The following is a 13,051-nucleotide window of genomic DNA, read 5'->3' as shown; positions in this document are numbered from 1 at the left end:
ACAAATTTTACCAGATTTTTCTTTTAGAAAATTTTTTGTGTGTAATAGATCTACCCTTTTTAAGTTTTGTCGGGCAATAATTTATACTCTTTGAAAATACCGCTGTATCCGGTTTCTCCTGTAGCTACGGCGACGAACTATTTATATTCCGGTAATTCCACTTCCGTTTTGGCTCTGTGTTTGAAAATGTGATAGATAAAATGTTCAGAAATCAATGCAGTGTAACTTGACAGTATGCCCACAACTCGCTAGGAGAATATTTAATATATTCAGGTTACCTGTGGCATGGAATTTGGTTTGAAAGTGAAGTGAAAGGGAAAATGATAATTTAAAAATCAGTGCAAAAAGGCTCTTTTCTATTTCAAGAATATTTTTGCTATTTTTGACCACTCTTGGTTTGATATATCATTTCCACAATGACTTCAGTTCTGCAGGAATTTAAACATCCGAAACCTACATTGACAAGTAAGTCTTATTTCTAATCTAACAGTTATGTGTATCACAGGGACTTGTTTCTGTCAATGTTTTTCTCTCTCGGAAATTGACAGAAACAAGTGCCTGTTTGTGACATGTACATGTATTTATGAAAGTTCAAACAACATACAGACGACAACAACATTCCTGCATTTTCACATACATTTTCTATGTCACAAGGACACAAAACTTTTACGAGTTCAATGAAGTCATTTATGCTTATGAATTGTGAGCGGTCTCACATATTAGCAACAAGAAGAATAATTTTAGCCACCAGAAGCATGACTACATGTATTTAGCGACAAGAAAACAAATATAACGACAGGAAAGTGAATATAAATTAATAGGAAAAGTTAATATTTAAACATGTTAAAGTAATAAGGCAGATTTTACAATAAGAAGGAAATATTGTTTTTTTGTATCCATAAAAAAAGCAATTGCTGAAACTGTGAAACAGACTGTGTAATGGAGTAATGCATTATGTTATTGAATAAAATGTGTCTTTCTGAGTAAATAAAAATAAAAATTACTCTGTGTTTGTGTTTTTTGTTAGAATTAGAGGGTTTTCAATTTCAAAATATTGGACATGGAATAGACATCATGACCTACTTTACTGACATCCAGCTTATTTGGAGTGGAATTTTGAAGTATTATTTATAAGTGGAGCCTAATAACATGGACTTATATTTTAATAAAAAGTCTTCTTTTGTGTTTTAATCATAACTTTAAGGCAGTTTTTTATTTGTAAAGGCTAAAAGAGGTAATTTAATAATATTGTTGCTAACGTCACGTCTTTTCCGTCCATTGTGGTATGTCACGATCGCAATTTTCTTGATGGTTCTCAGACAGCCCATTGTAGTTATTTTTATCCCGGGTTTTATAAATAATTGAAAATAGCAATCATATTAAATTTGGATGACGTAAGGGGTTCAAAGGACTTGAGGAATCAATATCATTGGCTGTTTTATTTTTTGCGAACGTTACTCTCGACGTTTCCGTCCAAATCAGTGTCACGTGAGCAACATATATTTAGATCTGTAACTCTCCTGTATAGGAGTTACGATATCGCCCTTTGCAGAAATAGATTCGGAGTCAGTTCCTTCACATGATGGGGAAGCAAAGATGGTAAGTTGTATGTAATATCGTTACAAGAGGACCTTAAATGTATTCCGTCCACCAAAAAGACGTTCGCAACAAAACGTAATGTCATGATAGTAGATGTTGCTAATGTTACTATTACGAATTGGTTTCTTGTGTATTCATTTGATATAAAGTACACCTGCAAATGACATTCTGTATATTTAGAAATTCTAAACCAGACTGTACAATTTTATTACTCCAGGCGTATATTAAATATCACTGTGTGCATACATTTTAACTTTTAAAGATGTTGTTGCTCATGTGACATGTCCAAATGTCGCTAACGTTACTCATTTTTTGGTTTCTTGTGTATTCATTTGATACAAAGTACACCTGCAAATGACATTCTGTATATTTAGAAATTCTAAACCAGACTGTACAATTTTATTACTCCAGGCATATATTAAACATCACTGTGTGCATACATTTTAACTTTTAAAGATGTTGTTGCTCATGTGACATGTCCAAATGTCGCTAACATAACTCATTTTTGTCTCTGTCACGTTAGCAACATGAAAGTAGGAGACAGAACACAATACTGTAAAATCTGCCATAAAGCATCTCACATTTTTATGCATAGTTTAATGTACATGTACATGTCAAGTAGATTGAAGATTAAATATGAAAAAAAGACAATGTTGAGTTTTAGACCTGTTTTCACCATGTTCACTATTTACAAGAATTGTAAAATGTATATTTTAGAGCGTGTAATTGTACATGTACATTGTAGTCATATAAAAAGGGACACATGTATTGCTATTCTTATTTGATTTTTCTCATTGTATGAAAACAGTACATGTACATGTATAAATTTTTTTTTGTTTTTGTACATTATCTTAAACCATGCAAACATATTCTTTATCATGTTTATCATTGGATAAAAAAAACTTGACAATTCCTTTCTTCTTTACAAATGTTTAATTTCTTCATCTATCAATTTGATAAATAAAAAAAAAAATCACTTTATAACATGTATAACTGCCCCTGACATGCCTGATATAAAAAATTTCAATACATATTTTTCATGTTTTTTTAATATATTTTATTTCATGTATTTGGAATAAGTCATTTTTATAAGATTTTTTTTTTTAATTTCTTGTCGCTAAATCATGATAGTCTTCTTGATGATTCTTATGGCTGCATCACTTTTTCTTCATACATGTATGCATGTATGCATGTACATGTAAATATAATAAAAAGGAATTCAAAATTGGTCCCTTCAGAAGGAGGGTTGTTTCACCGCAGTACCCATGCCAAAGCCTGTTGATTCACTCCAGTTTACTTACAACAAAGTAGCCTACATCTGTATAAACAGTTGTATAACCCTATTCCTGTTTGCAATGGGACATATTGCTCCAATTTTATTAATATTAAAGAGTTGTAAGGTCAAAATTGGAATGGAACAGTGTATTGATATAAATATACTAGTAGTCTCACTACATACATTTTTGTACATGTACACGTGACAATAAGTGACGACAAGACAGCATTTAGCAAAATTCTGCAATAAACCTGATAAAGTAACAAATTTATATTACATAAAATTGAGAATGGAAATGGGGAATGTGTCAAAGAGACAACAACCCGACCAAATCAAAAACAACAGCAGAGGGTCACCAACAGATCTTCAATGTAGCGAGAAATTCCCGCACCCGGAGGCGTCCTTCAGCTGGCCCCTAAACAAATATATACTAGTCCAGTGATAATGAACGCCATACTAATTTCCAAATTGTACACATGCAGTCTTCACGACCAGTGGCTGAGTGGCAGCCCAGGCAGCCCAGGCTGGTAAAATTGCTATCGGGCCTGTAAAAATCAGACCTACAGGCCAACAGAATCTAACTAAAAATTTTCAAAAATTGAGCTGCAGGCCGTAGATTTAGCAGTTCAGCGTGAAGACTGTACATGTATTATAGACATATAGACAGATAAAACATGTAGAATAAAACAGAATAATTTTAATGGCAGTGCTGAAAACTGAGCTGAATTATTACATTGAATTCATATACAACATTTGTACAATATGATTTCAATGATTGTTTAAAACAATTGCAGATTATTATAAAAGTATGTATAATTATTTACATTTTAGTTGCATTTTTGTCTTGGTTTAGTTACATGAGTTAATTAGTTAATTTTAGTTTTTAAAACCATGTTACAAATGTATGTATTAATATTTATTTAATACATGCATGACATAATGTTCTCTGTATTTTTGTTTAAAAATGACACATGATATAAAATAATGCATTTTGCATGTAGTTTTATATTTTCCTAATTCATGTTAACGCCAATGTCTCAATACAGACATGTATATATTGCATGTAATTTGCAACCATAACTATATATTATAAAGATTTTTTTTGCACATGCAACAATTCAAAGAGATTAAGATAGATTACTGTAGTGTTCTCCCTAGGGCCTTTTAGCATCATGCCATGGTAATGTGATGCTTAATATTGCTACATGTATCTGAAATAATTTTCTTATCATGTATAGTCCTGATGTGTTAACACATGGTTAAGGATGTGATGCTATAATTTCTATAAACATAGATTTTTCCTTTTTACCAGAATGCTATTCATTTCTTAATTTGAAGAAAGTTGTGTTTAGAACACTGTACCAGTCATATGTAGTTGAAAATGTTAAAAATAAACTCGTACATTTGTAGATACCAGGCTTAAAATTTTGTATGCCAAATTAGCATACTTCATTTGTACATGTACATTTGTACAAAAAGTCATGTATTTCATCTTTCATGTCTTTATCATGTTTATAAAAAGACTAATCAGTCATGATCATTTTAGTTATCAAATACAGTAAATTAATTAAATGAACATGTATTGTTTGTTAAAAAGACCAAATAAACTTCAAATTTGACAAAAATGTTTGAAGAGCATGCATTGATGATCATGATTAAGGACTCAAATTTGATTTCACATGAATGTTCAAAATGCTGGTGAACACATATATATGTGGTGAAATTTAATATAAAAATATGATTTTTGAAAAAAATAGTAGTGCATATAAACTTTCCATTCTAGGAAAGCATTTTTTTTTCAAAACTTCATAGTTAAAGTGGTACAGTTTTATCCGTAAAAGGACTTCTTATGGAAAATTGCATTGTGACATTTACAGAAAAACAACCCATAATTTATACATGTTACCATGGTTACAAGGCATGTACATGTAAGACAAAACATACATGACATAATCCAAGTCTAGTAGTTAATTTTGACTCTTTGTTGCCAAATTTTACTTCTTGATGCTTCTTGTCCTAATAATGTCACTAACAGTAATTTTAGTCTACACATTTCAAACAAAATTTTAATGTGTAAGGCGCCAGCTGAATGAATATATCTGGTATTTGATCATGTTTTTATAACTACTCCACTTTCATGTACAATATTTTATTTTTTTACCAGCTGATTGGACTAATTATGAAATGAAACATCCCCATCCTCGTGGGAAATTCAAACCAGTCCTTCAACCATTTATAACTGGTACCAAAATCAACACAAGAAATTTAGAAGCTTACAGAACCAGAGGAGATGAACTGGAAAGATTGGACATCCGAAAAGATAATTATGAACGAAGACAAATGCAAATGGAGTGTCATGGCTTCAACGCCAGAAAGGAAAAGCCCTATAAAGGAATTGGAGATCCATTTTATTTAGACGAGGATAAACTAATTCTACATGCATTAGGACAGCTAAGTGAGGTAGGTGTTATACTACAGTACTACACTAAAAGTACCTAGGTGTTTTGATAGTAATTAATCATCATGTCACATTTATGACCGGAAATGTGTTGATGTTAAAGGCAAAAGGTTGGGCCAAAAAGATCGTGAATTATGTAAAAATGACCTGAAAGCCTTGAAAACTAAAAAGTAAATGACCGTTTCATGCTTTGCTCAGCCGACTTTTACCGGACATTATACAAATGACCGGAATATATGACCGTTTTGGAAGCCCTCACTAGGTCTTCTCTGAAAAGATGAAAAGAAATAGAATCCACAGTTACAGAGGTTTAGAAAATTCACTTTGACATGTTATAAAAGTTCAACAGGGTAACAGAAGACATAATTATTTTATTTGATTTATCAACTTTTAAAAGGCAAAATTTTTATCAGCAGAAAATCTAGAGAAATCTTGTTCACCAGACAAAATACATGTATATCATGTATATATAGAAAAAATGTTTGGTTTGTCTGTCAGCATGGTCAGAATTTTCAATCAATTCATCAATTAATGCTCTGAACATGCTAAAGTCAATGAAAATAAAATCCAATTGCCAAAATTTTATTAAGATATTTCATCATGTACACAATCATGACAAGTCGAAATAAATCAACTTACTTATGATATAATTTTAGAATCAAATTTAAGATGATTGTAAAAGCTTAAATGTAAAATCATTGTACATGTAGATGATCCTTTACATGTCATATGTGTAATCAGTCTCAATCCATTAGTTATTTAGGAACAAAATCAGAACTATAAGACATCTCATACTAATGTGAACAGAGTAATGTAAATTAATTTTGAAATCAGCTAAATGCACTCATAAAATTGAGAATGGAAATGGGGAATGTGCCAAAGAGACAACAACCCAACCATAGAAAAAAAAAAACAACAGAAGGTCACCAACAGGTCTTCAATGTAGCGAGAAATTCCCGCACCCGGAGGCGTCCTTCAACTGGCCCCTAAACAAATATATACTAGTTCAGTGATAATGAACGCCATACTAATTTCCAAATTGTACACAAGAAACTAAAATTAAAATAATACAAGACTTAACAAAGTCCAGAGGCTCCTGACTAGGGACAGGCGCAAAAATGTGGCGGGGTTAAACATGTTTGTGAGATCTCAACCCTCCCCCTATACCTCTAGCCAATGTAGAAAAGTATAAACGCATAACAATACGCACATTAAAATTCAGTTCAAGAGAAGTCCGAGTCTGATGTCAGAAGATGTAACCAGCCTATGTTAATGCTGGACATAATACATTGGCCTGGAAATTACTTTTACTGTCATGACTGTAGCACTATCAATCTTTCAATTGATTTTTTTGATGATTCCTGTATCATGTGTATTAGTTAAATTTAATTAACCTTTTGCTAAAAAAAAAAAGACCATTGCTTCAAAATGTATGTCTAATTTCATTTTAGTGCACTAAAATTCTAAATCATATATACAAATTTCTATTTTTACCAAGGGTTAAACTTATTTTCTTTCATTTAAAGGTTCTGCACTTACTTAAATACATTAATATTGCAAGTTTGCAGTCTACACAAATCTCATTAATTGAAGTTATATTATATAATTTTAGTTTAATTCTGTTTTGATGTTTACAGAATCATGAGAATGTTAAAGACTTAAATTTGTTTAAAAAGGTGTTTTGGTTCCAAATCTTGATTTTAATCATTTAACGAATCTGCAAGGTTATACCCTTGTTGGTCTGAAATATTTAAATATGCCGATAATCAAATGTCAACTAATCAGTTTTATTAATCTAATTTCAACTGTTGATCAATTGCCATTATAAGGAAAATTTTAGAACTCTACCTGACTTCGACTAATTTATGTGAAGATTAATGGAAACTTTTGATCATGAAAAGTTTTGTGCCAAATTGATACAATGTATATTATATAAGTGCATGTCGAGACAAATGTACTGAATGGTCTGTTTTTAATTTACAGTGAACTTTAAAATGTAGAAAATACCTATCTGACAAATCATGCAAATTATTAAAAATTAAACTACACACAAATCCTTGTTTACAGTAAATTAAATTTACAAGATTAAAAAAAATGTCTTACATACATGTATAATATATGTCCTACAGCCTTACATATATCTTCTTATATGTAACATTTAACTAAGGCATAATATCTGCTCCAGAGGCGGATTTAGGGGGTCCCCCCTTTTGGGAAAAATTTTGGTTGCTTATATAGGGAATCACTGAAGCGTGACTGGAGCGGGCCCCTCTTAGGCAGTCAGTGGGCCTCCACTTATGAAAATTTCTGGATCTGCCACTGTGCTCTCTAGAAATATTAGAATGTCTTCCTTTTTCTATATTTAAATTATTGTCACTAGTTCTTAGTTTTGTTATTAATTTTCTATCTATAGATTATAAAGTGTGTTGTTCTTAAATAGTCTTCAAACAATGTAAAAGGAGAATTCTTCAAAATCTATAGAAGAGAAGACTATCTAAATAGCACAAAGTTAATTAGAATTCACATCATCTGAATTAATAATTAAGCAAAATCAAATTTGAAGTATCAGGACTAAATTTTTGAGTTGAAGTGGATATTAATTGCAGGACATGTAAGACAATTGTTTTTTAATATTGTAAGTTCAATGTTTGAGTTTATAGTTAATTAAATTGAAGAAAAAAATGCATTACCATTTTATTTAAGTTTTATTATCTTTTCTAATTCATTTGTTATCTACACAGAAGTGATGCTTTAAAGTATCGAACTAATAAATAAAAAAGATTTATTTTCTTGCAATGTTTACATTTTTCAGCATGTAAACAAACAGTCATGAAATATGTACTTTTGAAAGTGACAAATCTCCTATTTCATTTGACAAATATTTTCAATATCAAACAATAAATTTGACAGTTCTTAGATAAGTCTTTTAACTTTCATAGTACTTATAAACTATACAGAAATAAGATAACATTATTAGATAAACTAGTAAACATAAGAATTTAAATTTATTTCATACCACATGGACGTAGTTTGACGTTAACACATTAGTATCTGACTGTCTGTGTTTGTATTTTGTCAGGAATAAGTGAAAGATTTTACTTTACATTGGCATATATTTGGTCATTGCCAAATTTATAAAAGCTTTCTTGGCAAAACTTTGATCATTAGTGAACATTTGAAAGCTGTTGAGATTTCATGCAAAACAGCAAATTAAATGTGAAGGTCATTTATAAGTTTCTTCATTTGACATTGTACTTTTGTATACATATAGTCCTTGAAAACTTGGTTTTTGAGGTTTTTTGCATCAGATAAAATTTAAAATCCTTTAGGGAAAGCAAGAAAATTTGACGTCATAATCAGATTTTAACCAATGAAGTACTGAGATCAAACGAACCACACGTTGATTAAATTTTTTTTATACAATGGGTGCAGAAAGGGATAAATTGATGAAGAATTAGAGAAACTGTTTTCTCTCTCATACAATATAGTGTTTTTCCTGTTTTTTGTTTGGAAATTCTACTTTAATGAAAATTTGCATTCGAAAGAATAAGAATTTTATTATCAGTGATTATACAAAAAAATAAGATGAATTTACAGGCATGACAGGTATTACATGCATAAGAGAGAGGAATTCATTGGACCACAATAAAAAAATCCAAAAGTTATAGTCAAACTAATTATAATTTCTGAAGGCAGTTGTTTTTGTTTTTTTGCCATACAATGTGAAACTGGGTCTGGCAATTTGAAAAAAAACAACAAGCCAGAAATAAACTTTAAAAAATGCTATAGCTTTAACAAATACTTGGCTTGATTTAGGATTTTATGTTAATAGCCATAAAACAACAGAAGATTCAAATGACAACATAAATCAACGATTTTGAAGTAGTAGAATACCAATTTGTTTATGTAAATACATGTACATGTACATGTATATCCATATAAATTCGGTACATGTAAACCTTGATTCATAATTGGAATGCGTAAAATATAATTACGCATTTGTTTTTACAAACTATTTTATCATGAATCTGTTGACAATGTTAGGTTCATTCAGAGACATTACCAATACTGTTCAGTAAGTAGTGGCAATTTAAAACAATAAAATATTATTCCCCATTATTATAAGATCAGATTCCAGGTGCAGATAACTCTTGACATAGGATACAAGATTATAAAAGATTAAATTAATCTGTATACATGGTTAGACGATTAGTTCTATGACCCATTATAGTGTGAATAAATATTATTTGTTAAATGGCTACTTGTATAGTTTTTAATCCATTATTCAAGACCTTGTCAGCGTGACCTGTACAAAATTGTATATATAAACTTTTAACCTTTGTTTAGTATAGAAACCATCCATATAACATGTATAACATGTATATTAAGCTCTATTACATCATGTACATTGTAAAATAGGTAAAATTGGGCAAACAAAACAAAACAAGTTGGGGGGGGGGGGGATTATATAGAAAAGATTACCCCCCACCCCATCCCACTTCTAGACACACCCATCTATGGCTAAAAATTTAAACATCAGTACATGTACAATATGATATTCTCTAAATAGTAGTTAACAGGCTATTATTTAAACTTGGAATTATTTTTAATTATGGAATTTGCTAAATTTTCTATGCTGGAAATTTTTAACAAATTCCATGTTTATTTGGAATTATAATGTCTTGAGTGGTTCAAAACACTGCCATATAATGTATTTTGTATAGATAGTGTTGTGCGCGGCACAGTACATTCTATTGAAAATGTACTATCTTCTTTGTAAAAGAAAGTGTTGTGCGCAGCACAGACCATTGAAGTACAGAATAAACATGGAATTTATTAGAAATTTCAAGCACAAGAAATTATGAAAATTCCATAATTGATAATAATTCCAAGTTTAAATAATAGCCTGTTAGTTGTTTATTTCACTGCTCATGTATTCATTGTGTTGTTTGTTTGCTCAGCTTCAGTTTTTACCCTCCCCCTTCTTTTAGTCATAATTTGAGATTCATCTAGATCTGTCAGTTGATAGTAATATCTTTTCATACTCTTAAAGTCATAAGTATTAAGAAAATTCTTTCTACTAAATAAAGTCCATATTGATTTAACTCCTTGGATTTAATATGGTGACCAATAACTGTATAGGCAATGGAAATTTTTAATTAAATTATCCGTGAAAAACATTTAAACTGAAAATATCAAAATAATATTGATGCAGGATTTATATGTGTAAAGAAAATTTTCTAGTAATTTGAATAGTCTTAATTTAAATTTCTATGTAGGTCTTTTTATCCCATTATTGTTGCAGTTTATGGAAATTCTTTGTAGAAATGTTACAGTTCTTTTATCAACAATGATAGATATTATATTTTAGCAAAGTTATTAACAGATTACTAAACTTAAACATCAAATATCTGTTGGATAATGATAAAAGGATGTGGTGAAACTTGTCATATGCCAATTTGTGCCCTTCGACAATTGGGGTATTATGTTTTCTGTATAAAATGAGATTTGGTATGATTGCCAATGAGAGAACTTTCCATCAAGCAACTAAAGGTTAAGCTGTATAGCCTTCCATTACAATGAGCAACAACCATACATTACATGCATTAGTCATGTTTAAGTTGGCTATAAAAGTATCCAACATATTTTACAAATGTGAAACAATTAAAATAAAAAATGGCTGCCTTAAATTTATGACAAAACAATAAATGCAAAACTATTTTGACAACCACGGAATTTCTGCATTTTTACCCCACAATACAACAATATAGGGGTCATTACATATAATTATGTTTAACTGTATATATAAGGCAACAGTTTTGGTTAAAGGATGGATTTATGATGGATAATGAAGTTGAAAAGGGGAGGGGGAGAAACCTTCAAAACTTTGCACAGTAAACTTCTGGATTAATTAATTTGTGTTTTAATTGACAGAAAGAAGAAGAGAAGGTCAAAAGCTCAAGTTCAGATGAAGATGATATAAAAATTAGCAGTAAATTAAAGGAACCCATAGGTTCTAGTGTAAGTATTTTATTGTCTATTGTTTCTGGTCTTAAGTACAGTGAAACCTGTTTTAAGAGACCACCTAAGGGAGAGCAAAAAGTGGTCTCTTAAGACAGGTGGTCTTTAAATACAGGTTCAATCTAGGGGGAAAACACTACAGAGGGTTTTTGTCGAGCCTGCAACTTTTGTTGCAGAAAGCTCGACATAGGGATAGTGATCCGGCGGCGGCGGCTACGGCGGCGGCGGCGGCGGCGGTGTTAGCTCACTTCTTAAAAGCTATATATTTTAGAAGGTGGAAGACCTGGATGCTTCATATTTTGTATATAGATGCCTCATGTTACGAAGTTTCCGTCAGTCAAATGTCCATTGTCCTTGACCTCATTTTCATGGTTCAGTGACCACTTGAAAAAAAAGTTCAGATTTTTTGTAATGTTAAATTCTCTCTTACAGTAAGTAATAGGATAACTATATTTCATATGTGCGTACCTTGCAAGGTCCTCATGCCCGTCGGACAGTTTTCACTTAACCTCGACCTCATTTCATGGATCAGTGAACAAGGTTAAGTTTTGGTGGTCAAGTCCATATCTCAGATACTATAAGCAATAGGTCTAGTATATTCGGTGTATGGAAGGACTGTAAGGTGTACATGTCCAACTGGTAGGTGTCATCTGACCTTGACCTCATTTTCATGGTTCAGTGGTTATAGTAAAGTTTTTGTGTTTTGGTCTGATTTTCTCATACTTTATGCAATAGGCTTACTATATTTGTTGTTTGGAATGATTGTAAGGTGAACATGTCTAGCGGACAGATGTCATCTGACCTTGACCTCATTTTCATGGTTCAGTGGTCAAAGTTAAGTTTTTCATTTTTTGGTCTTTTTATCTAATACTATATGTCATAGGTCAACTATATTTGGTGTATGGAAATATTTTATGATCTATATGTCAGTCGCACAGGTTTTATTTGACCTTGACCTGGTTTTCACGGTTCATTGCTCAGTGTTAAGTTTTTGTGTTTTGGTCTATTTTCTTAAACTATAAGCAATAGGCTCAACTATATTTGTCATGTTTGTTGTATGGAAGCATTGTTAGCTGTACATGTCTGCCTGGCATATGGTTCAACTGACCTTGACCTCATTTTCATGATTCATGTTAAGTTTATGTGACAGTCATAATAAAGCTTTATATTTAGGAGTATCAACATAATATCAATGATTAGTAAAGAAGGCGAGACATTTCAGTGTGTGCACTCTTGTTAATTAATAGTACTGTAACACAGGTTTTTGCTTAACACAGGTGGTCTCTTAAGAAGGTTTGACTGTAATCTGTATTTATAGTTTTTCAGATTTTTTTTATAAAATCTTTTTAAATCTTTCAGTTTTAAGGATTTCAGGATTTGTTGTTCCAGGTTTAAAGGATTTTTGTCCTCAAACTTTCTTACACTAACTCAAGTTAAGGTTGTGGATTTTATATAAAAAAAAAAATAACAGTTTAAAGTAGGGAGACAATTAATGCTCAGTATTGACACATTTTAGAAGTGTTGTTCATTTGGATTGCATAATAAAAATAATAAGTAATCTCTTTACTGGATACAAATATCAATACAAAATGTTGCAGCCCCCTGAGTCCTCTCTAAATCTGCCTCTGAGTAGTTACATTTTTAATATTTTCATTTTTTTTATACATGAGTTTTTTCCCGATCATTCTGGGTATATA

At 31.0% G+C, this 13,051-nt stretch overlaps 1 protein-coding gene across 6 annotated transcripts in view; it reads left to right on the top strand.

Moving 5' to 3' along the window:
• Positions 1–146: 146 nt before the first annotated feature.
• Positions 147–13,051, top strand: part of LOC143054359 (uncharacterized) — a 42,048-nt gene continuing 29,143 nt past the window's right edge. For all 6 annotated transcript variants that reach the window (XM_076227357.1, XM_076227359.1, XM_076227356.1 and 3 more), the window contains exons 1-3: positions 147–465; positions 5,040–5,335; positions 11,268–11,354. In XM_076227357.1, coding sequence (XP_076083472.1) covers positions 417–465; positions 5,040–5,335; positions 11,268–11,354 — 432 coding nt within the window. In that variant the 5' untranslated portion in view covers positions 147–416. The remainder of the gene's footprint in view (positions 466–5,039; positions 5,336–11,267; positions 11,355–13,051) is intronic.

Source organism: Mytilus galloprovincialis, chromosome 12, assembly GCF_965363235.1.
Source record: "Mytilus galloprovincialis chromosome 12, xbMytGall1.hap1.1, whole genome shotgun sequence".
Taxonomy (NCBI): Eukaryota; Metazoa; Mollusca; class Bivalvia; order Mytilida; family Mytilidae; genus Mytilus; species Mytilus galloprovincialis.
This window is presented reverse-complemented; position numbering and strand designations above follow the sequence as displayed.